This window comes from Ascidiella aspersa, chromosome 1, assembly GCF_963924565.1.
Source record: "Ascidiella aspersa chromosome 1, kaAscAspe10.2, whole genome shotgun sequence".
Classification (NCBI taxonomy): Eukaryota; Metazoa; Chordata; class Ascidiacea; order Phlebobranchia; family Ascidiidae; genus Ascidiella; species Ascidiella aspersa.
The window spans coordinates 28,239,630-28,267,370 of NC_139447.1; the positions used below are offsets into that span (position 1 = coordinate 28,239,630).

At 38.8% G+C, this 27,741-nt stretch overlaps 2 protein-coding genes across 2 annotated transcripts; one reads left to right on the top strand and one right to left on the bottom strand.

The window, feature by feature from the left end:
- The first annotated feature begins 5,398 nt into the window (after positions 1–5,398).
- Positions 5,399–10,565, top strand: LOC146169251 (melatonin receptor type 1A-like). The gene is made up of 8 exons (XM_083388869.1): positions 5,399–5,718; positions 6,275–6,423; positions 6,986–7,120; positions 7,395–7,520; positions 8,247–8,487; positions 8,918–9,048; positions 9,209–9,269; positions 9,814–10,565. The coding sequence occupies exons 1-8, from the start codon at positions 5,419–5,421 to the stop codon at positions 9,937–9,939; spliced, it is 1,269 nt and encodes a 422-aa protein (XP_083244995.1). The 5' UTR covers positions 5,399–5,418; the 3' UTR covers positions 9,940–10,565.
- Positions 10,566–19,935: 9,370 nt separating this feature from the next.
- On the bottom strand, positions 19,936–22,910 carry LOC146169252 (uncharacterized). The gene is made up of 6 exons (XM_083386332.1): positions 22,585–22,910; positions 22,010–22,300; positions 21,012–21,151; positions 20,721–20,868; positions 20,218–20,320; positions 19,936–20,137 (listed from the first exon to the last, which is right to left on the bottom strand). Exons 1-6 carry the CDS (start codon positions 22,907–22,909, stop codon positions 19,936–19,938), a joined length of 1,209 nt encoding a protein of 402 aa, XP_083242458.1. The 5' UTR covers position 22,910.
- Positions 22,911–27,741: the final 4,831 nt, after the last annotated feature.

Here is a 27,741-nt window from a genome sequence, read left to right on the forward strand (position 1 = left end):
TTCGTAGAACTTGTTGATTGCTCGACGTTAAAAGTAAAGCAGCCTATACGTGTGTTAAGGTGGTTTCGAACTTGGTAATTAATTTTATAGCCGTGAGACTTGATTTGTTTGTTTAAGCAGCTATAACCAGCTAATTGTCAATTGCGCACGAATAGCGTTAAATATCCGCGTTTGCGTAATATCAAGTTAGTCCCACATGGTAGGGATATGGTATGCGATTAAAAGAACCAATTTAAGTTTAGCTAATAGGTAGGCCGTAGTAATCCGAATTTACGATAGTATAATTCTTCTGCCAAAGTCGTTTGGGCGTCAATCACTTTGTCGAGAAATGTTAAGGTTGTTGGGAGTCAATTTAGCCTTTTTAGCATTTGTTCAATGTATTTCGACTTTATTTATTTATTTACCTTTCACATTTAACATGAAATCAGCAGATCTTTGAAGTTGTATTGTGCCGGTACTTAATGACGTCACCTCTAAAATTTTCTTGTCTACCCTGGTCCACGGTAAGCAAAATAAAATTTAGGGGTCCGCAAGAAAAAGTTTAAGAGCCACCGATTTTGCCGAATTGAACAAAGCAGTTCATCGGCAAAAGATAAAAGCGCAGAGTACTAGGCACGTGTTCCTCGGCGCATAACTGCTTATCAGCTAGACATTAACAAATCGTCGGCGAGTTAACTGTCAGGCGCCGCTACAGATCGCGATCAAAGCCTACCTTGTCGCGGCCATCAAGACAGCGCCTGAAAGTGGGATAATTTTGCGCGCCGAACTGACCAAGAGATTCTATTGGTTGAAACAATGTTCCGACCCCCTTTGCTGTTCTATGTTTTCGGCAGTTCAGTGCACGGGTGTTGATCAGAGCATGCGCCTTCCGTTTGTTTCTTTGTCAGGCAAAATTGCGTGCAGCTCGTTTTTTCGGATAGACAGGCGCTCTAAAGTTTGATTGAGTTTTCGCTCACCCCATCACCTGCAAAATTATGCAGGCCGCTGGAACAGGTGTTTCAGAAAAGGTAAGCACGGATGCTTCCCGTGTTAGTGATGACGGCGAAATACTCACGTACGAACAAAGCAAAATGACGCACTACAAGGATGTACGTCTTTGTTTTGGCAAGTGTGCGAGCTTGTCTTTCCTATATACTTGTAAGGCGTAATTACTCCCTAAACCGCATGTTTACTTTCTTACATAAAGCCGTTACCGGGATATTCGTGACCGCCAGAAACGAGCCGTTGAACCAAGCTAACTCCCTGAACTCTGTACTTTTGCTGTTTACGTCAGGCTTTGTCTAGACCGGAACAAAGTGCTTGTAAACAACGGGGGGCGTAATTATGACATGGGTACAAATTTCATTAGCAGCAACCAAATTGTGTCAGCTTTAATCTAAAAAGAATTGTTTTTACTGGAATATGTCTTTTTAGTGTTGTAATAGCTGCATATGCCAAGCTGCCTGCGTAACGTTCGATATGCACCAAACCTATTCAACTTTATCTTAATTGCTGTCAAACTTAAATGTAAAACGACAATGTCGCAAGTTGAACTTGGTTAATATTGTAACGTAGTTAGTTTACCGATTAGTGGTTTGGCAACAAAAAAACAATATATCGTATTGTTCATTAAGCATTTTAATAAGATAAAATAAAAATAATTTTATACGTTCAATCGAAAAGTATTTTATTGTCTGACAAGCACAATATTATTTATTTGGGAAAGATGGAAAGGTATTTCATACATGCTTTTGAATTGAGATTTGTTACGTATTGAGTACGCGACGCCACAGTTTAAAGCAGTGTTTCTTAATCTTTTTTACCTTACGGCGCACCTGTAGACCTCTTAAAACCTGGCGAGCAAAGACGAGCTCTAATTATTTTAGTCAGACCGGTGCTTCGTTTAAAATATTTGCACGTATTTATAGGTCTTATAGTTGCTTTATCGTTAAATAATTGTGGAAGAAACTGGCCAAGCCGAACAAAACAAAATGTTTTAGTCTCATAGTTGCTTTATCATTAAATAAATGTGGGAGAAACTGGCCAAGCCAAACGAGAAAAAATAATGATAAAAAAGTATGTTTTATATTTTTTAGAATACTTTGTCTGCCAGCGGCGCACCTAGGAACGTTTTATGGCCCACCGGTTAAGAAGCGCTGGTTTCATTTAAAGTGGTCAGCTCTGAGTGACAGGAATGCGTACATTGTTTGTGTGTGATCTGGCCTGCTGCAGAAATTCGGCTTTGCCGGTCGTGTGGTGTGCAGTGTAAAGCAGTGTCCAAGCTAAGCATAAACCATCGTCTCCAATGATGCGATTCAGTTATGGAAAGCCTTGGCGTTATTTTGAACTAAGTAGTCCGTTTGTGTGTGATCTGGCCTGCTGCAGAAATTCGGCTTTGCCGGTCGTGTGGTGTGCAGTGTAAAGCAGTGTCCAAGCTAAGCATAAACCATCGTCTCCAATGATGCGATTCAGTTATGGAAAGCCTTGGCGTTATTTTGAACTAAGTAGTCCAGTTGCGCAATAGCAGGAGTCCAGTTGCGCAATAGCAGGAAATGACCATAGTTTTTGTGGGAGTTACCTCCCAACTGGTGATGAACACTGATCATACACCTTTGTGCAAGGTTAATGTAACTTCCACTTGTACGTCTCAAATTGTTTTCCATTTAGGAGAGGTGCGGTGCTCTACAACAAACGGGCGAACGCTATTGTCTACATTGCAGAGAAATTGGGATAGCATTCAAAAGTTCGTGCAAATACTTGTAAAAATAAACAGGGTATTACTAGTTATAAAATATATTTACTCGCTGGTATGCGGAAATCGTCATCTCGCATGATTTTTATCCATCAAAATTGCACCAGGTAACGCCATTTTCCATTTAATTTTGCAAACGTCTGCAACCCGCTTTGAACTGATGTGCCCCAAGGTAGTCATACAGGAAATGAACATCTGTTTGTCTCGCATTTAAATGGATCCAAGAGGATGCAGCTTCACATCATCAGCAGCGCGTTAATCAATGGCGACCCATTATTTTGAGGTCATATAGGCAACTGAACTTAAGATAAACGTAAAAAAAATTCAAAAGATATATTGCACAGATCAAAAAACGACCTCACCCAATACGAGTTCATTTGAAATCGATTGCTATTTAATGGGCATTCGCACTCCTCCGACATGGCCTCATTGTACCTGTAAAACGTGACCAACACGCCAGACCTCTTCCTTCGTAAAACGGAAGATTATGCATGTTCGGTGACATCGTATTAAACCCACACCAACCTTAGCGACGTAACCGCAAATATTAGAATCCGCTCAGGTGCTATATGATGCATTAAGATTATACAGTGGGCGAGTGGTGTTATTGTTGCATTTTCGCAGGTCACCACACCTTTCTATACTTGTGCAACGCATGTGTGTGCGTGTATTCGCGCAATCATAAACAAACAGCGTTTTCGTTGTATTTTTTTCCAATAGTAGCATAGAAGCTACAACCTCAAACGGACTAAATGGTAAAAAATGCTTCGTTACCGGTGTGTCTTTACCACTACAAGTGTTGATGTTGCTTGTTTTGTAAACAATGGCCAAATGAAGCTTATCGCAAACGTTTTGTCTTGGCGCGCCTAGCACTAAGTATGAACTCCTACATGGTCGTGCACGACACATTCGCACTGCCAAGCAGCCTATAGCGTCCAACGTTTGTCAACAAACATCGGTGACTAAGTTGTGTCATCCTTTGTTTTGTGAAATAGCCTACTAGCTAGCACAGGAGTTCTTAAACTTGTTTATATGTTTTACCCTCTTAACAAAGATGAATATCAAATTTACCCCCAATATATAAAGTGGTGCTTATTTATTTAAAAAACGAAAGTAACAAATTACATCAGTTATATTCAGTGCGACAGTTGCACTTGTGTTTTGGCAACGAGTTGTTCAATGTCTGGTAAAGTAGTAGATAATTCACAACGAATATCAAATTCAACGTGTAAAGTCGGTTTCGTGCTTCAAATTTGATGTAAGCAATGCAGCGAAACCGCTTCGCAAAGGTTAGTTGAAGAAATCGGAACCAGAATATTCAGAGCTTAATTACATATCCTTGGATTTACGCCCTAAAACGAGGAAATTTAGCCCTTGAAGTAAATTTACCCCAGGTTAAGAAAGGCTGAGCTAGCAGAAGCAGTAACGAGCTTATTACAACAGAAAACTGATGCAAATTTCTTGTCAGAGGGCGCGAGTTACCTTGCTCGTCCTAGGTTTTTGCATGCCTCAAAGCCCTGGAATCAAATAAGGTCGAGTCGAGGGTAGGCCGAACCGTGGTGCTTTCAATTGCGCGGCAACCACAACGGAAAACCCTTCTACAATGGAAGTCCGTCAGCATGCGGTGATGGTCGCTTGACGAGGTGCTTGTAAGGTGACGCGTTGGTGCCCCAAGCCAGGCGGCTCTTGCTATTTAGCTGTTAAAACGTTACACCATCTAGTCAGGAAATTGAATTTCGACACCCAAGTCCCCGATTTGTAGGGCTGCCCTGCGTTATTGGCAACTTGCTTGCTGAAATCCGAGGACTTTTCAGTAACGACTGCTATTGGGAAAGATTAAGGGAGGGATTTTTAAATACAGAGGCTTGGTTCATATCCAAAATGATTAGAAAGTTTAGCGATTAACCCAGACTTTTGAGTGTATTTTGTCAATAATTTCACGATTAGAGTGAAATACAGTTTTGACTTAGAATTGATAACGTATAAAAGTTTCCTTATCAGCTTTATTTATTTATATTTATAAGGATAGGTTAGATTCGCTTTTGAGTTTTCTTATCAGGGTTTTTATAAAACAGTAGCTTTAACCCTTTATAACTGAACTTCAACGACATTTCTTGAATACACTTATGTGGGAAATTTCAAAGCACGGGAAAAATGTGATAAGAGAGGACAGCGCTAATTGAGATAATGACTCAACTTTTCATTGTCCAAAAAAATGACACGAACTGTGTCGTTTCCAATATTTAAACGTGTATGACACAATCGCTTAAAAAAACAACAGCAATCGCTATATTAAGGTGACCGCAGGTGCGTACCCGGCATTCAAAGTTCGTGTTTATTAAACAGGTCACTCGTTTATTATTGGTTTCGATCCGCGCTGCCTTAATCGTTTATTACCGGGTCGCAAAAGCTGACCTGTCGAGCATCGCCGATCTACCAGAAAAGGCGCTAGTAATCGATGGAGGCCGCAAATAAAAACTTGCAGAATATTACTTTTATGCAAATAAGTTTTTTGCACGCAAATTTCGGGCTGCCATTCTTTTGTGCAGATGGTATGAATCAATAGCTCAATTTTTGGAAGAAATTCGTCGCAGTAACCAGGGTGTTGACCATCTAAACGTTTTATTGTTTTACAGGTAAACTCAAAAAGGTTAAAAATATTGACAATAACGTAACAAATTTCAAACATGGACAGTCGGTCAGTAGAGCTGGAGTTACTTACCACGGCCAATCTACTTACGACAACGGACCACGAAGTTCACGTGGATGATCATGATCATGATCACGATCATGGCCATCACCATCACGAAGGTTTCATACAGGAAAGGACTCCGGTCGAAATTGCCTTCGAAGTCATTTTCCTCCTTTTATTGGCCGTCGTTGGCACTCTGGGCAACCTTATGCTCATACTGTCGGTCACACTGCAGAAGCGAGCGCACAAAAACGGAAATATATTTCTCATTAACCTTGCAGCGGCCGACCTCGTGGTAAGCATACAGTACTCGCTTTGTGACAGAATGTTCGTTAACGGAAGTTTATGTTTCCTTTTTACTGCGACATCGCGTTTACCGCCCGTTTTAATTTCAAAATTTTCACCGACTTCTTAAATAACAATTATCGCCTTGTATTCTTCATTTGATTTCTCTCACAGATATGCAATATTTGTGTGAGTTAACGGAAATTTGTGATTACCATTTTATAGCAACATCGCGTTCACCGCCCCACTTTAATTTGCGGTAAATCATCAGAAAATCGAAAAATGTCTTTTAAAATAGCATTTAAATACCCACCATTGTAATTTTCATTTGATTGTAACTTAAGCGATTCTTTTTGAATTGTCAAAAAAGTCCAAATTTTGTCAAAATTTACACGTTAGGTCGAAATTTGTCAAACTTTTTTCAAGTCAAAATCGATTAAAAATGTTAATACACGTTTACAAAACTGACAAAACTATACTCATCTTTTCAACTTGTCGTTCAGTAAAAACTTAATCAAAATAAATCTTGTTTTCAGGCCAAAAAATAATCGCCCTAATTTTCACAGATATGCAGTATTTGTGTGCCGGCTGTAGTGGCCAATGTTCTAATGGGCACCAACGCTCTTCCTGCCATTGGCTGTAAGATACTGGGCTACATGACGATTGTTTGCTGGGCCAATTCGCTCTCCAACATCGCATTCATCGCCGCCAACAGGTAATTGCTCATAATTACGAACTGATTAACCTATTTTATTCAAAAGTGGTAAGTTTAGGTCAAAATACAACAACAACTTTTGCAAACAGTAACGTTCGATCGGCGCTCATAAATTTACGATGCAACAATTCCTCCAAAAATTCCATATCTTATGTTTTATATAAATATGTATTGTAAATATAAATCAACATAGCTGTTTAGACCAGTGCTTTCCAACCTTGTTCAGTTCGCGACCCACTTTTAATGCAAGTTATGTTGTGCGAACCACAATGAGATATGACCAAATTGTTTAGCAATAATTTAAAATGCAACTGATTGAAAATAAGATTAACAGTTACATAAAACCTGCATATTTACTACTGGTGTACGTACTGAAATAGTTCATGCGACAAAACACATCTAATTGTTACGTATTTGTTACATTGTTGCATGAACCTTACGTACCGGGTAATGATAATGTAATAATTTCCCGAACTAATGGAAAACTGTAACATTTATAAATGCTTCGCGACCCACCTGAAAGCTACTGCGCATTGATTACCTACATCTTGATTATAATCAGGTACTGGGCTGTTGTTCGATACGAGTCACATCCAAAGGTATTTTCGAATCGCAATATGATCTTCATGGTGGTGGTCACGTGGATATGGGCTAACCTTCTCGTACTGCCGGTGTTTACAGGATTTAGCGAACTAGAGTAAGTTTAGTTTATCGATTTTCATGTAACGTTCATGTAAAATATTGTAAAACTGTGTAATAAAGCCCCTTGTGTTATGTTTATCATTATTTCAAAAAGAATGTACAATTGTAGCCTATTAAACGTATTACACATTTTTATTACACATTTTTTTTTTTTTTAATTTGAATATGAATTTATTCCTTAAACAGGTTTCTTATTATTATAATTTAATATACTAATGCTATTAACATTTGTAACCTAAATCATATCTAAATAATGCGCTGTCGTTTAGGTATGACGCCAAGATGCAGATTTGCTTGTGGCACGACAGCAAGAACCCAGCCTTTAACACCTGTATGATGGTGGCCATTTTTCTTCCGGTTGTGCTGATCATCGTCTTCTACTGGAGACTTATGCAGTAAGCAACATTTTCTATCGTCTTTAACAAATAGTTGTTTTCTTATAAGTCCTCAAAGCTGTTAAGGGTTAAATTACACCATTCTGATACAAAGTCAGGTAATTGAGCACATGCCGTAAACCAGCGTGGTCCACCTACAGGCTCCTGGGCCAAATGTGGCCTGCGAACTCTTTTTATTGGTATGTCTATCGAATAACTTTAGTTGTATAACTGCACAACAGTCCGTCAGTTTTTTTTCTTAAGGTTACTTTAAATTACGACGTAGCGTTAATACGCAACTTCTGAAGCATGTATAAGACGTTTTTGTTCCTCTTACTAAAATTTAAAAAAATCTGTTTCCGCCCGCGACGAAATATAGTTGGACCACGCTTCATTCATAGTCAATCTTAACTCTAATTTAGTTTTCAATTTGGAGCTAATATGTCAACTACTTTTATTGTCGTGTACCACTTTATAATTTTGTTTCAGTACCTCGGGATATAGACGAACCTTTACTTGACCAAAAAACACACAAATAAATAAACAAATACCTCGCGAACAGCTCTAATTATTCTACATTAGAGGTAAAGTTGATATTCCTAAAAGACAACAACGCGTCATTTTTAACTCTACACAAGAGCGGAGGCTGCCCGTATACCACCTGGAAAGCCTCGCGTGCTTCTTCTATAGTAGTACTTGCACGAGTAGTTGCCGAACACTGCTGTACACAGTTGCCCTTTTTTTCAGCTCGGTTCGAAAGCGAGGCAAGTGGGTAAGGAGGATCAGCAGCTGCCCGAAAAACGGAAACACGAGCGGAGGAGAATCGGGAGGAGGAGGAGGAGGAGGTAAAGTAAGAGGGTCGGTGCGCAAGGAAATCGATCTTATGAAGACTCTGGGTGCCACGGTGACGGTGTTCGTCCTACTGTGGTTGCCCTACGCACTCATGCTCGCCATCGACCCGAATGATGTGCCGGCTGTTGCCGAGCAGGTTTGTATTGTTATGATTAAGGGAAAGCCCTAGTTGTCACTTTGTTTATCTTTCGCATTACCACTTTTTATAGGGCCAAGTTTTACCTTAAAACCCACGTTCGTGCCAAAGCTGGCCGATGAAAAACTTTCAACTGATTTATTAGCAGTTTATTTTTTAAAGATGGTTGAATTGGCAGTAAAAAGAATTTAGCGCAACAATAGCAATATCCCTAAAAACGCCACACATTAATTTGTTTTTGTTTTTTTCACTTTGCCATTATAGTCACATACTTATATGATCTCTTGGCCAACCAGTAAAACACTAATATACTAAGCAAATGCTTACTCAAGTCAATGAAAAAAAAACCTTGTAATTTTAACTTACTACGTAAATATAACTTATTAATTAATTGCAGGATAACTAAGTTACTTATTGTTTTGTTCTTCAGGTGGTCGCCTGGTTGGCTCTGAGCAGCTCAGCGATGAACTTCATAGTGTACGGCGTGGTGAACCCGGTTTACAGACGAGGCTACAAGAGGTTATTTCGACGAGCATGCCGATGCCACAAATTAATTCCCGGGTAAGAAAAGCACAAATAACCAATTGTACTGCTAAAGCGTCGCTCACCAATGTATGCATAAAAAATTAGCGTTTGTTTAAAAAGTTTGCCTTATATCCATAACTTGCCAAATCTTCAAACGCAAATGATATAAGTTTTATAATAAAGTTTATTTTTGTAGAAGTGATCCCGACAGCAGCTCCACCATGACCATGAAACCAAGAAAGGCGACTGTCAGTTCTGTAAGTGTGTGTCGCGTTACTCTATATGTCGTAAAGTTTTTTTCAGAAAAATAGTTGTTGTAGCATCTTTAGTGTTGAAATCAGCTGCATCTTTATTCAAAGCAAAGTCATTTAACAGTAGGTTAAGTTCCTATAGTATGGAGTATTCTGTGGTGCGCAACACCCAGAGACATTTTGCGCAGTGACGTTTTATCGCACTTGCCAAACCATATTTAAAGCTCGGCAATAAACCTGGACAAGTCTGTACAATTGGATGAGCGAAAACCATAGATTATTTATATATATACTTTGTTGTAAATCATTAAACTAACCCTACTAAATTTTTAATTAATTCGGGGTAGCTCTGCCATAAAATATTCATGCTTATTCTTATAAACATTGAAAAAAATCCTCGAAGGTACTCTGGTAGTACGATTACACTTTGCCATAAATTTTCACCTCGTAGCGATTACAGCAGAAAACCAAACAAGAATCGTCAACAGTGATTTTGTAAAACAAACTAGAAAGCATTTGTTTTTATGTGTTTTTTTAAATATTTTTCCAGCTCCATGGAGCCAACTGCAGACGAATTACCACGCCGCAAAGGAACTACGGCTTTAGGAGCGAAGTATCAAGGTCTGATGCTAACGACCTTACCACAGACAGCGCCAGAAGCAAGACGCTGATCTAAAGGGGTTACCATCAAGAATCAATGAAATTTGATAAACTGCAAAAAATTATTACGTGTCGATTTTATTAGCGTGAAGTGCCGGGCACAACACCGAGCGTTTTAATGCCAGGTGGGACGTTTACGACTAGCGATTTTGAAATGCTTTCGCCAAAACTAAGTTTTCATACTACCTTGGGCACAAATCTAAAAGTGACAGGGAATAAACTGAATTTGTGACAACCACAAGACAACCTTTATACGCATTGTTTTGTTCCAAATCTTTGTACTAGTGTTTTACAGCGCACGCTTCTAGGAAAGACGATTTTCGCATTGTTGCTTAGGATGTTTTATAGTGTTCCAATTCCGCTCCAATAGGTAAATGGCGCAATACGTTTAGCCATTACTGTCGCTCGGCGAAGTTTCAATTGGTGATGCGATATGCACTACCGTACGAAACATTTTTGTGATACAACGTGACATTCACGATGCTTAAATAGTTAATTTTTTACAAACTCATCCTACTGTACTGCTATTATACGGTATTTTTTACAAACAATTCACGGTACCGTGTTATCTAATCTCCAAATTAACATGTTGTTTTATGGTCTATTTTAGGCGTTTACATAAGACATGTTCCATACATTCATTTTAGCACGTTTCAGAATTGCATGTTCTTTAATTTTTGTACCACTCTTGCCAAATGCAACGCCCACGACTTTAAACGGTAGAAAAAATTAATTTTGAAACATATTTGTGAATAAATAAATGTAAAACGTTGTTATTACATTGTCCGCTAGAATGAGCAAGAGATCAATTTTTACATTTTTTTAAATCTTTAAGACATCCGCTTTTGCTGATGCAACATTAAACCCAGACAAAAGTACTTTTCGTTCAATCCATCGAAAACGCTCCGAATTTTAAAGATCACTATTAGTTTGCGAACCAAAGGTATCTCTAAAAACGCGCGGATTTTGTACAATGCTGTTTTATATATTACACTAAATTAGTTTTGCGTTAGTTTAGGGGCTTTAGACGTATGTTTTGCAAAAAGGTAAATACAAACAGGCCATAACATAAGAAGTTCTATATCAATCGTTAACCTTGAGGTTTGTACGAGACAACCCATGGTACCTATTTGTGAACAAACGACACCAAAGACACGTGCCCAGGCCCTTACCTAGCCTGAAACTCTGTAACATTAGCAACATACTTTTACGTGATTTTAAGTAATTTAGTATTTACCTCAAAGTGTGAAACAACCATTTAGGTTATATTTAAGAATAGGAAAGTCAGTTATGCTTTCATTTAAAATAAATTTGACAATGCACCATTGGGGAAACAAACACAAAAATAATATGCAAATATCGTCTTTTTAAAAGCAACTTCTTTCTATACCTTTAGTTGTGATGCGGCTATTTGCATACACATATCGACGGAAGTCTGGCAAGTAATTACACCGTTGTCGAAACCTATCTAACCAACAAAATGACTTGGCTGGCTTCTGGTCACGGTAATCGCATGCTGCCTTCAGTGGTGCACTTATGTCGCACAAGTCAAGTCAGATTTGCTATTAGCCTAAGTTGACTTTACTCGCAATATCTTTCTTATCACGGGAGCACAGAAATATAGAAGGACAATCAGATGTAATATTTTATCCTCAGATGCAATACGGTGAATTTGGCAGCAAAGCGGTTAAATCGTTTGTCTAATTGAGATATCAAACTAATCCGTATTTAAAGTAAAACGAACATGAAAGATTCATTTGTTAAAGAATTATTTCAAAATATGGCATGAAATGCATAATCCTATTAATTTTGGCTTCTTTTTTTTCTGGTTTTCTTGGTGTTTTGCATTACTAACCAGAAGTCTCATGTAAGATTGCTGCATTAGTAGCCTGAAGGTTTTAGTTCAAATCATTTTTGTTTTAAAAAAAAGAAATTTTATTGAATTTATAAATGTAATTTGAGCAAGGAAAAAACGGATTCGCGTATAGTTGTTGCTCAAGCATTAGCCACTGTAACTGTTTTGCTTGCAGACAAACAAAAAGTCATATTGTAAAATCAGGAATCATGAAGTACTTGAGTTTGCTGTTCAGCTTTGTTGCCGCGTTTTCGATTCCGATATCTTCGCAAAGAACAGCAACGCAAAGGCCTTCTGTACCAGGATCGGCAACCAAAAAGGTTTTGTCCGCGATCAAGCAGCAGGCCCCGCCCATTTTCGTACGACCCCATCAGCCGCCAGAACACCCAACGGAGAACCCCACAACGCCTCCGGCAAAAAAAAGCTTCCCTGAGTTCGACCCGGATCAATTGCCAACAGAGGACCCCATATTGGGTGTTTTATCTACAAGGTGGCACCCCAATCAACCAACCCCAACCGCGCCTTCTCCTAGTGAACCCCAATCAGGGATTCTCACAATCGGAGTCGAAACCCATCACCCATCGTCCCCACTCCCTAGCGTTGACCCAAATCCGGCAATACATCCGATAGCTTCCGAGGCGATTAGCACAAAGTTGAAATCGTCCACTGCGCTTACTACGCCCTTTAAAGTCACGACAGCATCATCTACATATGTTTATACCCATTTAAACGCCAACTCTACCAACCTGGAACCGATTTTTAACGGCTTCCCAACGTTTTGCTCGTACGATGCCATAATCCTGTGCGCGGGTGTGCCGTTGATGCATTGCAAACGCTGCAGCATGCAAACCGCCGGCTTTTTCGCCTTCGCGATTGTCGTGCTCGCCTTTGCCATCATTTTCGCCAACGCCCTGGTGATCTGGGTCTTCGTCAAAGGAAAGTCACTCTTCGTCAGCAGCTACGTGAAGATCAAGACATCGCTGGCCGTCGCCGATCTATTCACAGGTGATTCTTACCGCCTGTGGCGAAACCATTTCATGCAAAATCTGGGGTCTCGGAACTTTATGGAATTAATCTAATAAGTCGTTTCAAAAAACCATATTATTATCATAAATCAATACGTCGCTTTTATAGATAAACATCACGACTGAAATGTTTTAGCAACTGCTGTTAAATCTGATACAAAACGTTTTTAAAACGTGTTCATTAAAAATGTATTTATTACTTTATAATATTACATATAGTAAAGGTACTTAAAATGTTATTAGAATGTTATTCTAAACGACCCAGCAATAACAATTTTGTGTTTTTAAAGCCACTGTAAAATAAGGCTTTGGAAGTTTAAATATCAATCGTTTTATAACAAATTTATTTTTAGAAATACATAATTCATCATTTCTGTAAGTAAATATTACATATGAAATATGTATATGGAAACGCTTTTAAATCGTGTATGGAAACGCTTTTTAAAAATGTGTATGGAAAACGCTTTTTAAAGTTTTACAAAACGATTTCATCATTAAACAACTACCCTATATAGATACGCTTCAACCTTGAATTTAGGCTCACCAATTTCAAATACTGGCAAGCCTTTATGACAGACAATGAAAAATTGATATGCCATACAAAAGTGGCAAAATTTGAGGATAGCTTTTTTGTGTTCTTTTTCAATACTTTATAGAGCTCAGAAACTTGAGGGGTTTTGTATGCCATCTTAACGAGAGACTATTTGGATAACTAGGCTGGATAACTGTAAGGATTGTCGATCGCGGTTAAGACACTTGTAAATATCGACGATCGAGGGTCGGACATAAAATTTGTATTGATCTTATTTGACTGGGTTATTATAAATCGAAGTAAGCTAAAAAATAACTCAAAATATATAGTGAGTTTAAAATTGCATTAAAATTGAGGTTATTGCTTTGCATTCGACAAACATTCCTGTTTATAAACACATATTAATAACTTTGTTTTTCGAAACATGCTGCGGGCCTGATAATCAAACTGGCAGGCCAGATTTGGCGCGCGGGTCGTAGTTTGGTGATCCTTTGTATATAGCAGGGCTACTGAACTGTTTTTAGCAAAAGTCTAGTTACAAAAGTTTAGCATTTGCTTAGGTCCGTTATAACTCTCATGAAATAATTTATAGTCATACAAAATGTAATACGTATACATATGTCCTTCACTTCAACTGAGAATTCTGTGCTGTCCGTTACTAGAAAGTGGTTTTCAATAAACAGCAACAATTTTTTGCCAAGATAAAAACGATTAAATCGCAATGCTAAGTAAATACTGAGACAGATAAGTTCCGTATTCTGACCGCGGCCCCCCAGTTAAGTAGCACTGGTATGTAGGCACTCTAAGCATATTTAAATCAATTCTGACAGGTGTTTTCTTACTGGTGGTGACCCTTCCGAACTTCGGCCTGACCGTGACCATGACGCCCGAAGAACTATTCCTCCACACGATGGCGCAACACGGGAGCGCCTGGGCCAGCGTCGGTGGAGTCCTGTACCTCCTCCTCTTTAGCTCTTCTCTTTACCATCTTGCCTTCCTGGCACAGCAGCGATTTTACGCTATCGTGTATCCGACAAAGTACAAACTGATTAAGGAGAGGTCGATATACATCGGGATCGCTGTGGTCTGGCTACTGTCGGTTTTCGCTGCCGTTTCTCCATGTAAGCAACATATATGGTTCTTAAAAAATGAATAATGCTAATATAATTTGGAACGCAGATTTTCTAGGCAGAATTGTGTAGGCTTAAACATTTTTTCTACATTAGTGCTTAGTTTCAATCATTTGAATTTGAAGCCAAGTGCCAGATCGACAGATATGTTTATACGGATTCCCAGGGAGCAGCGAAAGAACTTTAGGTCATCAAAGTCAGCCGCTCTCTGATCGCAATATCATCAGAATACATGTGCAGGTCAAGAGTATAGAATAAATAATTCGAAAACAAATTAAAATACAATAAAACAACAGGATTTCTGTTGTTTCGGCCGTAATGTGGTAAAATCAGTTCAGTCGCGATGTTGTAATAATTTGTTTTCACTGACTCTATTAGAAGTGCTTATCTAGGTGGATCATTATTCGATGCGCGGCTTTTTGAGTTGATTGGCATCTAAGCTGTAAAAGATCCATTTTTTTAGAAATGCAAGGAGATTAATTAACTATTTCAATATCACTTCAAAAAGTGTTTTTAGGCATAATTTATCTTTTTAAAGTCAAAAAGTAATCATCGTTTGTTTGAATACAAGCCTAGAAAAGTCTAATCGCCGGATGTGTTTTGCTTACAGTGTGGTTCCCTAACAGTTTAGTTTTTGCTTACACCCATCTGACCTATCTGTTCGACGTTACGACGGCTGAAATCAGCTACACTTCCAACTACACCCCGATGCTTATTTTTCTTCTCGTCATTTTTGCCATTCCGTTTCTCTGTTTGGTAGGTATTGAATCTTCACTATATAGTTATTAAAGAATAAGTTCTCGTCGATTGTAAAGATGTAATAAAATAAATTTTTAATACGGTTTTCGGGGGTCTTAAGGTTTGTGATTTTTTAAGGAACATCGTTTGTCATTATGAAATGTGATCGTATAAAGTTTTTTGTTGTTTTCCTTTTGTTGTTAACCCAGCCATTCAACGATGAAAAAATAATGACGCCAGATTTTTATCTACTGTGAAGATGTCAAATAACTGGGGTAGGGACTAGTAATGTAACGTGGTTATTGCAAGGAGATCATTTGAACCGAAAGCGTCTTATAATCGAAGCAAACTCGCAACGTGCAGAAAAGCAAATTAGGTCAGCATTTGGAAGCGACCGATTGGCACAGGAAGCAATTATACGGGGCGGCCAAAAATATATCCAGATTAAATTTAACAGCAAATCGTGCTTTGTGCTTTCCAGGCGTGCCTGTCTGCTATCACCGGTTACCTCACCGCGCGCTTCGTTGACAGATCATCGCAGATGACAGGCGCCAGTCGGAAAAGCGCCAAGGAGATGAGGGTATTCGCCACTCTGGCCGTTATGCAAGTCGGATTCACGCTAACATTACGTAAGGGTATATACGCGGCGCTGTTACGTGTACGGGCGTTGGTCCTTTTAAGTCGTCATGCAAAACGTGCTATTGCAATTAGGCGGGGGCTGTCCGATGTAGAAGCAGACGAATTAGCCATAGAACGTTTAGTATCAGTGCAAATCATGCCGATTTCCAAAATAACCGCTTCAAAATGCTTTACAAAATTGCATTCGGAATCCGACATCCACAAAACAGTATTAAATATAGTAAAGTTTCTTACATAATTAGGTAGATTGGGGGTTGACCGAATTTTGTTTATCATTTAATAATGACGTAACATAGTTACATCATCGCCAATAAATCGTGTGCTACCATAAATGTCGCAAGCCACCTTGCTTTTTTAATGCAGTATTAAAGCTGGTGAACACTTTAGTGATCTACGTTAAAATTGTACCGGGTTAAAAGTACCAGTATATAATAAAGGTATAATGTATTCTCACTGCTCAGTAATCGAACTTAACTAGCTTTTTTCAAAGTATTAATCACCAAGTGGCCTACCCCTGTTATAAAATAGAGAAAGCAAAAATAAATATCTCCCCCCCGTGTCAATGCCAACGAAGTGACGATGTGAACAATTGCCCTGAGGTCCGCATTTCAAACAAACATTTACACGAAAAACAAAAGTAAACGTGTTGTCGCCGTGTTTGGCTGATTGCTGCTCGGAACGAAACCGACAGCAGATTACCCATCTTTCTTCATTAAAACACGCAAGAATTTATAGCAAAATTCACCCAACTGCGCTTCATGCGTTTCCACGTCGATAGGTATTTCAGCATGCGCTTTACAGCTATAACCTTTTGAACTGTCGACTTTCGCGCAGTTCCGTTGTTCGTTGCCACCGTGCTGTCCTACACACGTGACCTCGAAAACGAGTCGCTGGCTGTTCCGTACGTCACCTGCTTCTATCTGTCCCTATCAAACAGGTTAGTCAACTCATAAGTATAGTGTTCCGCTGCCTAGTTCTGTGTCAAAGACTAGACATAACACAAGGTGGTTTACTTAATTGCTTTCGCTATTGATACGTGATACATAATCATAATGGGTGTGGTCAATACAGTCACGTGATACACTGTTTACATAGAAATCAAGTAATACTGTATAGTTTGTAAACACTACAATAAGGACGTTAAAGATGTGCCACCAGGCCCACTTTTGTTTATTTTTTTGCGCTCTGTCTGTCCGAAAACATATATTTTTGCCCGCTTTAACGAATTGCCGTGTAAGACTCATTAAAGTGCAATTTTTACCAAATGAATCTAAAATCGCCTTTGATCTGTCAATCTGTGAATTTATTCTATGTGTCATTAATCTTTATCTTAACCAAAAAAAAACGCAATGAAAAATATATGGTCATAATATTTTTCTGTAGTTGACATTTCTTCGTCACTGCATTTACGTCTAATTATTATAACAAGGAGCAGTGGCGTCAAAATCATGCCCAAATAGAATCAAATGGTATATTTACTTCTCAACAAATTATAAGTGGTAAATTGAATTTGCAATTAAAAACATTAAAGCGGTTTTATACTGTTGAAGATGTCTACAATTTTCGTGTATATTCTTGCATACATGTTCTGACAACCTAAATTACCAAATGGCAGAAATATACCCTTACATTTTTGTTCGATTTTGAATATTTTAGTCTCGTCAATGTCATTGTGTACACCGTCGTGGATCTAAAGTTCAGGAACTCGGTCAAGAGAATTTTCTCCACTTCGGCTCGATTGCAGAGAAAAAGAAAAGCCAGAATTTACGGTTCCACGACAATTCGAACCCGCAAATCGATTGTTCGACTGAGTTACTTGCCTTCCAAAACCCCAATGTACGTACACCGGGACTCAGTCGTTTGAAAAACCGGTGCCCAGTGTGTATTTTTCATTGCAAGAGTGCGACTGTGAGTTAAACAGGCAAAAAACACTTGTTAGAGACTCCGTTGTGGTAACGGACTTGATAAAGCTTGTAAACAAAAATATTTTAAGGAATTCACGTTAAATATAACTGCATTGTATATGCATTTAAAACTCGTATCCTGTTTGGCGGTAAACATTTTTGCTTTAAATATATGAGTTTCATCGATCCGCCGGATTTAAAGCAGCTGACAAACACCCTAAAACAGGGGTGTCCAACTCAAACATAGCGACGTGACAATTTTTATCTTATAACTTCTTCTCGTGCCAAAGTTTATTAGCAACTACTTTTTTTCTAATATTAAAAGCGCTCTTATACAAAAAATAAAAACAGTATAATGTTATAATATCAGCAGTAATTGTTTGTGGTCGTAATTGCTGTTTTGTGAATAAACGTTAACAATTGACTGTATAATAAATTTAGCTTTTTTGACATTTGGCTGTATTTTGGGGGGCTTGGGTGCCAATTTTTAATAGGTCGGTTACCACATTTGGCAAGCGCGCCTCATGTTGGACACCCCTGTGCTAAAACATCGCCACGTGTTTTATATAAACTGCAAAGCCAACATAGAACGGGTAAAAAAGGTTTTTGGTATGTTCCACGACTCAAGAAAACCGCGCTTGTGGTAATCGGTTTCCTTCGTCAACACCTTTTCTGCTGCTCAGGTGTTGACGAAGGAAAGCGATTACCACAAGCGCGGTTTTCTTGAGTCGTGAAACATACATTTACGCGCCAGCACCATGAACGTAAAAACTGACGTTCTAATGCCGATTAGCTATCGCGCGCTCTTACATCAATGAGCGTTGGTGCGAGTTTTCAATCGCACGAATTGTTACTTTTTGATTTATAAGGAATCTGTTTTAAATGTAACGTCAGTATCCTGATGAAGACGTTCTGTATAGCACGTCGAAACGTCGATCGATTAATTATTAAGTTGCTAGGCTGCGTTAACACATACAGGCTAAACAGTTATTTTCGTCATAGTCACCTACATATATTTTCGGCGATTGTCGGATTTCCTGAAAACTTAATTTATTCTGTGTCAAGTATAAAGCACGATCTGTCGGCTTCGTTCGATCTAGTATCTGTTTTAAATAAATTGCATAATATTTGACTGACGGTGACAACACATATTTTCTACAAATACGTCTATTTGAAATAAACGCTCGACACAAAAATCAAGTTAGCAAAGCAAATTAAAAGAAACTGAGCAACAATATAGGCATGCATAAGCTGCATTCGTACAATTCTTACTAAATGTATCTTAAAGCATGTTTTTTATAAGCAGTGCTTTAATGTGCACAAAAATTTGACTAGAATTCATTTTGGTATTTACAAATGACTTTACTTAGATTTAGCCTAAGTCAGTTTATCTAATGACTTTATTTAAGTTAAGGTGCTTTAAACAGAGCAAAATTGGGTTATTTAAGCCAATCAGTTATACTTTATACAATAAATGTTAACTTTCTATTCGTTTCCTTTTTTGGTGTTTCCCAAGCGAAACTTGGGCAGAACAAAACGCGTTTACCAATTTTATAAGTTTTAATGTTTATTTTTGACAAAAGCTGCAACTTGAATTGACTTACTATGGCAATGAGTTGGACTGGGACTTGTCGTGTTATTTTTTGCAAACGACTTGACTTGGACTTAAAACATTTTAAAAAGACTTGTTTACAAAACTGCTCAACCAAGGCAGAGGCGGAACGTGATTGAGTTTGCGTAATCACATGTTCAAAGAGGAATAACGTCATTAAAACGTAACAGATCATCAGCAAGCAAAAATGCTTCCAAATTTTCTCCAATAAAAACTTTATACATGCAGTAAACCAGTGGTTCTCACCATTTTAGTTTCCACTAAAAAGAACCGAATGGATTTACCCCAAAACTATTAAATTCTGCCCTACAATCGATCAATAATAATTTAAACAATACTATAAAAACTTGTAAGTTGCATGCAGATATACAATAAAAACTCACATATTTAAAATGCTTTGATTGTACTTTTAGTGGTAAATACATCCGCTCATATCATTGTTAAAATTGCCAAAAATGTCGAACTGCTTCTTTAGTGGGGAAATACAAACCGGGTTAAAACAAATTTACCAAAGCTTTGTGCATTGCTATTATTCCCACCCTGATAATCACCATGGAACGTCGACTGATCAATAATGTCAAGCGATTGTGTCTCCCTTTTTCGAGGTACTCTGGGACAACTTTCGGGACGATTGCTGGCTCACCCTAGTCTTGGTGCTGTGAGTTGAACCAGCTGACGACAAGCGCGCTTTGGTCTTTTTTCCGAGGCAAGGCAGCAGCTTTACAACGGCGTGTCGAAACTTTTCGTCTACCACGCTGTACACAAGCACGTTGACCAAACTGGAAAATCGAAAAATAATTGGCCCGAATTTGGCTATTACATTCTTTATGGAAACTCAAAGTAAATTCAACTGCTATACCTGTTTGACATTGCAAGATAGAAACTTGTTGTATAAGGGACAGCCAGCGAAGCGAACCCCAAAATTCCAACGTAAGACAAAATTGTCGTTACGAAAAGTGGAACTACAAATACGCACAAGAAAGATTAAACGTAGGAAACCTTTAATTGCATCAATATATAATCATCGCACTATAATGCAACTACTCGCTCTAGGTTTTTTCTCGGTTTGTAAAGGTTTTATTGGCGTTTTTACTAGTCATTTGATGTTAACCTATACTTGATTAATATAGAGGACATAGTTTTAAGCACCCAGCACGGTAGTATTCGCTGTTATACATTATGAATAGTCGAAAATTCTGACACTTCGCGATCAATAGTTTTAAGAAAATGCAGCGTAACATTTGCAATCCAAACCAAAATTCTCTCGTGGCAAAAACAGTGTGCGTCCACTGTCAAAACAAAAGCCTTTAATAGTCCATAAATAGCTAAAATGTACTCGAATCATAATAATCAATTACTTACGCAATGTGACTGTGAATCCTATTTGCATTGCAGCCAGAGTTACAAACACCTTCGCTTCGGGTTTGCCCAACTGCTGCGTAGTGCGTATGTGCGAAGATTTCTTCAAATAGTCTCTGGTGAAAATGGCTGTCACCACAGCTATTGAGGTCTTTCGCAAGAAAATACAAAATAAACTGCCTTAGAAAAACGCACAATAATGTTGTATCAATGGAATAGTCCTAAATTACTTTTATTTATTTTAAAATTGCAAGCTTTCTGTCTAAAACTATTTAATTAAGATGTTCATCTCACCATGAGCAAAAATGGGACAAGAAAGACAATCACCAGAAATGGAATCATCGGTGCGATTCCACTTCCAGCTTCATCAGCCGCCACATCGTACAAGAAAGTTATGTGAAAATATCCAAAGACGAAATGATGCGGAAACCACACTGAAAGAAATCAGGGAACAAATATTTGTGTCTGTTTCGCAGGAATATCACATGATTGTAAACGACCATAAGGAGGCCGTAATGCAACGCAAATAGAAGAAACACGCAAATAATTTCCTCCGTATTCCTTCCGTTAATTTTGTTGCATCATATGTTATGTGTTGCAAATGTGAATCAAAACGGTGGCGGGTCTGTTTGCTATATGTATGTGTATTGCTTAAAAAGTAGTAACCGTAATTTTTCGTGTGTGAACGTGTTCTATGACGTGTGTTGAATTCGTCGAAATATTTTTTATGATTTTCCGTTAAGATAGCGTCTATGAAAACCTGGTCGTTATTTGAAATCCTAAAACCCCCTCCAGTAACGTCATCTTGTGTCAACTATCGCCTGCTGTAAATATACAAAGAAAAGCAACCTTTTTTCCTTTTTTTAATTTTTGGCATACGTTTCCAAAAATAAATTTAGAAGTGGAATTTTGACTGCCAAAAATTAAATAATGTATAGTCGGGTGGCTAATACGAAAATCTTGCTTTTAAACCAAATTGTTTTTTTGTTTACCTTCAATATGCAATGTCAGCGTCCATCCCTACATTTTTTACATGCAAGCGAAGCATATTTTACACATGGCGAATTAAACCGTTAGCCTAATCCATTCTTTAAAACCGAGTGAAATGCTCGCGACATTTCTATTTAGAGAGTTTTTTTAATTGTGATGTCATTATTTAGTTAGCGACTATAATGTTTTAATTTGTTTTCTTCGAACTGTCGTTGACTACTTGCCAATAAGCAAGCAAGCCGCGGTATTTCTCCACTTAACTGCCTGAAGCTGAGGGAAGCGCCAAGCCTATCAGTGCTTACATGGGGAAATCGCTGCGAGAAGCGCCAGTGACCAAACGACGGCGATCCCAATCTGAATGTTTCGCTCCTTGACGTGTTTGTAGGTAAGTGGCCAACGTATGGCGTGCAGGCGCTGCTGGGCCAAGAAGATCAGATGGTAGAGCGACGAGGTAAACAGCAAAAGGTAGAAGATGCCGCCCGCGGTCGCCTGCGGGGATCGCCTTTGCTGGATCACGTATTCAAACAACTGTTCTCCAGTCATCTGCAATGTCTTGCTGAAGTTGGGCAAGGTGACCAGTAGAAGGAAAAGGCCTGAGCACAGTAAAAATCAGATCGTAAACAGCCGGCCCTGCGGTTAAATGGAAGCGGTGCCTGAAGGTATACGTCAACAAGTTACTGAAGCATAGGTGACTAGATAGGCATTACTAGCAATCGATTATTTCTTTATCGCCTGATCTATAAATCGTGGCTTGTAGGAGTTATCATCCCCACAGTATTAGGCAATTAATCAGTATAAGACAACTTATACCCAGTTGAGAACTACTTCCTGCTAAGTACTCCGAGTAAATTAAAATATGTATATTGGGAACTCTCACCAGTTAGCAGATCGGCAGCCGCCAAGGAGAGCTTGATCTTTGCGTAATTTCCAAACTCGTCGCTGCACTTGACAAATACCCAAATGACCAGCGCATTGGCGAGAATGATGCACAGCGCGAGGATGGCAACGGCAAAGGCCAACAAACCGGCCCTGGTCATGCTGCAGAGGGAGCACTCGCGCAGGGAAATGTTACGACAGACAGATACCGCCCTGAAGGCGCAGAACGTCGGGAGGCCGTTCAGCGTTTTGTTCGTTGAGTTTGTTGTGCGGTTTGCTTGTGGGCTGAGAACGGCCGGCGGACCGAAGTAGTAGTCGCCATACATCGGTGGCGAGTCATAGATGCCGCCGTAATACGTGTCGTTCGGCAAGGGATTTAAATCTTGGAAAAATCGTTACACCTTGTAAAACAAATCGTTTTATTCCACCACCCCCCTCCCCCCAAAAAACTATGACAAAGCGTGGTAGATTGGTGATGCACGTAAACACATATTTTTTTAACCACGAGAGTTTTTATCGGACCCTCTTCAACTTTTGGTTTCAATGAAAGAAATTTCCAGCTTAGATATAGACATCATTTTTAGCATAATAAAAGAAAAGAACATATTTCACCATGTGCACTTCCCTTACATTTGCCTGCAACAAGTATATGCGAGCAACGGTTGCTAGTCTGAATAACAAGAGCATATTTCCTTCATTGTTTGACTTTTAATACGTTTTGGGCTTTACGTGTTATAAATATACATCAGACTACTTCACAGAAATACCTTGGTTTTCATCAAATGGAAGAAAAGGGGCGGGATCGGTTAGGTTTTCGTCGTTTTGAATTGCATCAGAATTAGTGGAGTTTGCTGCAATTATATTGGTTAAAGAAAAGCGTGTTGTGGCTAAGTTTTTTTTAAATATTCGATAAATAGGTCGATAAATTAAGAGTCGTAGAGATATTGCACATGGCGTCATACCTGTAATTGAAGTTGCCAAAACGCTTGTGTCATTTGCCGGAGCAGTATCGGTCAAACAAAACGTCAAACAAAACAAGAGGAGTAGACCGGTCGGCTTAACAAATTGAAATTTCATACTAGTGCTAACTACTCTTTATTATTTTACGAACAATTCAAACCGGCTTTGTAGCAACTGTATAAAATTAGAATTTGAACATATCGATCTAAATCGTTATATAGTTTTGCTATCGTATAAAAACGTTTGCAGAATGAAAAAAGGATTAGCGGTTTGCCTACACAGCAGGAAGTGTATCTGCGCAATCTGTTTTGCACATCCTTTGTGCCTAACCAGGGAACTCTAACGAATTCGTGTAGCGGCATGTCGTACCTTTTGTAAGGATATCCCGCAGTGCGAACGTACAGGCGGGACTCTTCGCGAAAATATGCCGCGCATTGTGCAAATCGGTCGGCCCTAAATAACAACTCATAAACTTGCAGAGGGGTTTGCGCGTAAAACAAGAGTTCGCTTTTTCCTTAATATATATATAGGAAAAGAGTTAGGAAATAAACATTTTTATATAAAAATTCTATAGATTATTCACTTGAGCTTAGTTTCAATAAATAAAGTTCACGCATATTTGTGCAATGATCAACAACGATTACATGAAATTCGGCACAATACAAATTGCAGCCTGTCATGTATCGGCAATTATTCATGCAAAATGGCCAAACGTGCCCTTACTGTGGACCTAAGCTTATGTTTTGATAAAGCACAATGCGCACGGCATGTAGTAAACATGGAGGTTGTTTTTTGATGAGTTGCAACTTTCCATGTACTTAAAAAGTCCAAAGCTTCAAACTAGAGTGCATTTATAGTATAAAATTGTTACAAATGTAAAGGTAAACGCGCAAATTTTGTTGATGATTTAGTCAGACAGATGTATATGACAGTGTTTCAACCAGTTAACATTTCTTAATTCAATGAATGTCGTAAGCCTGACTCTATACTCTTAGTACCCGTAGCGAAGCTAATTTTACTGCCTACCGAGTTACCGTAAACATTTTTGTTGCATGCAGAAATTCACGAACGTCAGTTGAGATACGAATACGACAAATTAAAACATGTCTAGCCTCCAGGATTTTTCAATTCCACCACCGCCGCCGCCACCGCCAAATACAACTGTGGAGTCGACGACGGTATTCGACCCGATTATGTTCGACCTGTACGATTGGGTGGTTGATAGAGTCGTCGTAGAACCAAATGTAACCAACGTGAGCGTCCTTTGCGGTTTACCGGCCTTCTGCGAGGCTAAGGCGGTCGACACGTGCCAAAATGTTACTTTATCTGGATGCCAAGTTTGCAGTATGGCCGGAGCGGGAATATTCGCCACAGTTGTCCTGTTGCTGGCTCTTTGCATTCTGTTCGGAAACGGATTTCTCCTTTATTGCTCGCTTCTGAAAAGAGACGGATTCACGGGACATTACAACGCCGTCAAGTGTTCGCTGGCCGTCGCCGATATGCTTACAGGTAAAATAAACATATATACATATTAAGGAGTTGTTTACTGAAAGCCACATTGATGTAATTTTATATTTTAGCTTAGTCAGCACCTTTTTCAAATAACAATTTTAAGCCCATACTTGTTTTAATCCGTTGCTGGGTTTATGCCGCATAAACAAAATTGAGCAAACAAATGGGACACTTAATTTATTGCCCCCGTTTGCGTTCCTTTTCAAACTTATTACTTCTTCTCGTGAATGCGAGTAAACAAAACATTAACAAGAAAGGTTACTTTCCTGTTCACCGAGTTACTTCTATGACAAGTAGGATTTAGTTTAATTCGACTTTCATTTTACTGTATTCACCTTGAATCAAACGAAAATATTAGTATTTCCGAAGTAATTTTATATAAACGACAATTGTTTTCATCAACGTTAGAGAATAAAACGCGAAATACAGAAATGCCATATTATTTACAGGATTTCAAATTCTGTTTGTAACCTTACCGCATTTCGCATGGACAATAAACATGACGCCTCCCCAACTTGACGCATTCCAACTATCCTTGCGAGGTTCACAAAAGGCCAACGCTGGTGGTGTATTCTACATGCTCGGCTACGTCGCTTCCATCAACCATCTTATGTTCATGGGGTTCCAGCGCCTTTACGCCATCCTGCGACCTCTTCATTTCAAACTACAGAAGAGATTAAACTTGTATATCGGCCTGGCGCTCGTCTGGGTTGTTTCCATTCTGTCCGCGGTTGCACCACGTAAGGTTCAAGAGTTTTTGTATGGTAATGGAAGGGTTTATTACCGATGCCGGTCTTATATATATTAAAGCTTTCAGCTATTGGGTACTTACTTAACAGGAGGGTGGAGAGGGCAAGCGGTAAAAACATAGAAATATTGGCCGCAAAATTAGCAGTTTTTGGATGTTATGTTTTGCAGTTTGGTTTTACGACTTTGTGTATACCTATACGCACATCATATTTCTGTACAACTTGACTGTAAGAAACGTGATTGAACCAATCAACTTTACTTCGCTTGGTGTGCTTTTGGTGGTCATTCTTGGAATACCCTACATTATAATGGTCGGTAGCTGCTGATTTAATTCGTTTATTTATTAACACATTTTTATCAAAAGCTCGTGCCTGAACGAAAAAATGCTCACTGAAATTTTGTTCTCGGTAAAGACAGCCACAACAATCGGTACTGGTCTCGTGATTCACTTTAAGATCATGCGGAGATGGAGGTCGCTTTCCAACACAGACAACGAAACCATTTCAAAGCAAAGGAAAGAACGAAGAATGTTTGTCACTCTTGCCCTTATGCAAATCGGTTTCACGGTAACTCTCAGTAAGTTTACATTCGTCGGAGTTAATTAAATTGGGTTAGCTGCCACTAGAACAGATAGTTAGTAAATCTAATGGGGTACAATAATACACATAATTAATCTGGCCTGGGCAAAATTTCAAGTGGAAGGGAGTTGTGATGTGACAATGCTTTGTAGTCAAAATCTACTTTAAAGGGTGCATTTCTGTGATACTTGACATTTATAGCGATAGTGTCATAAACATTTAAGTTTGTTATTTTAAATGTATTTCCTTTATTACGCTGTTGCACCCTTTATTAAACAATTTTGTTCTACCCGTTTGTACATAATGTAAAAAGGAATTAGTCTCGGAAAAATCTCCACAATTTAGAAACAAATTAGTAACTTAACTCCATCTGTGTTTCGTTTAGTACCTTTGGCTGTGGTGGGCATCCTGAACTTTGTGCGCGTGCTCCAGTGCAATACCACCCCGACGCCATATTTGGTCTGCTTTTATCTCGCCACATCAAACAGGTGCGACAATATATATAGTTATTTAAACATTTGATCAAATTGACAATCGTTAAACTAACGCTTCTCTTTAGTCTGGTGAACGTACTGATATACAGCGTCAGAGATGAGAAATTTCGTCAAGCGATGCGTGACGACGTCAAGATCATATGTCGAGAAAAAAGCCAAAGACTTCCCCTGGCGACAAAAGATTTATCCAGAACCAGTGCCAAGGATAGCGCCAAAAGCAACACCTTGAGTACAGTTGCTCATTCCACAGATGCTGTAGTCGCTTCCAATACATCGCTGTGAAGCCTTGCTTGTTATTATAAACAATATATGTCTCATGGTTAAGGATGTGAACCCCGTGTGAACTGATAATTAGTTTCAAATGGACACATCGCTATCTGCGTTCGAGTTTAAAGCAGTGGTGTGGGAAAGCCGGAGAGGTTCGAAACCGCGTTCCAGTAAAATAATTGCTACCGGATATGCGTTCCGGTAATATAAGTTTTGCAAGTTCGCTGTACCGATAACACAATTGTTATGTTTTTTACAAGCCATCACGCTATCTTTTCACCTCATCAAACGATACAGTTCCGAAGGTTACTTTGTTAGACGTTATCTGCTACGACATAACTTTACGACGTCATCTCGAAATATTCGCATACGTTTCGATAAAAACATTTTTCACTTTCGCCCCTGCTTTAAAGTGACTTTGTACTTTATAAACTTTCTTTTATTCTTGAAATTATTGAAAAAACATAAAAAAAACCGTTACCACATAACTACCTCTTATACGCCAGTGTTTCTTAACCTTTTCTACTTGGGGGCGCACCTATAGACGTATGGAAAACGTGGCAGCCCACCTTACGAGCGAAGCGAGCGCGAAATGTT

Coding starts and splice junctions, on each gene's coding strand:
- LOC146169251 (XM_083388869.1), top strand. CDS start 5,419: ATGGACAGTCGGTCAGTAGAGCTGGAGTTACTTACCACGGCCAATCTA. Junction 6,424..6,985: donor GCATTCATCGCCGCCAACAG/GTAATTGCTCAT, acceptor GATTATAATCAG/GTACTGGGCTGTTGTTCGAT. Junction 7,121..7,394: donor ACAGGATTTAGCGAACTAGA/GTAAGTTTAGTT, acceptor GCTGTCGTTTAG/GTATGACGCCAAGATGCAGA.
- LOC146169252 (XM_083386332.1), bottom strand. CDS start 22,909: ATGTATGGCGACTACTACTTCGGTCCGCCGGCCGTTCTCAGCCCACAA. Junction 21,152..22,009: donor TCTCGCAGCGATTTCCCCAT/GTAAGCACTGAT, acceptor GATTTCTTTCAG/TGTGGTTTCCGCATCATTTC. Junction 20,138..20,217: donor TATCTTGCAATGTCAAACAG/GTATAGCAGTTG, acceptor TCGATTTTCCAG/TTTGGTCAACGTGCTTGTGT.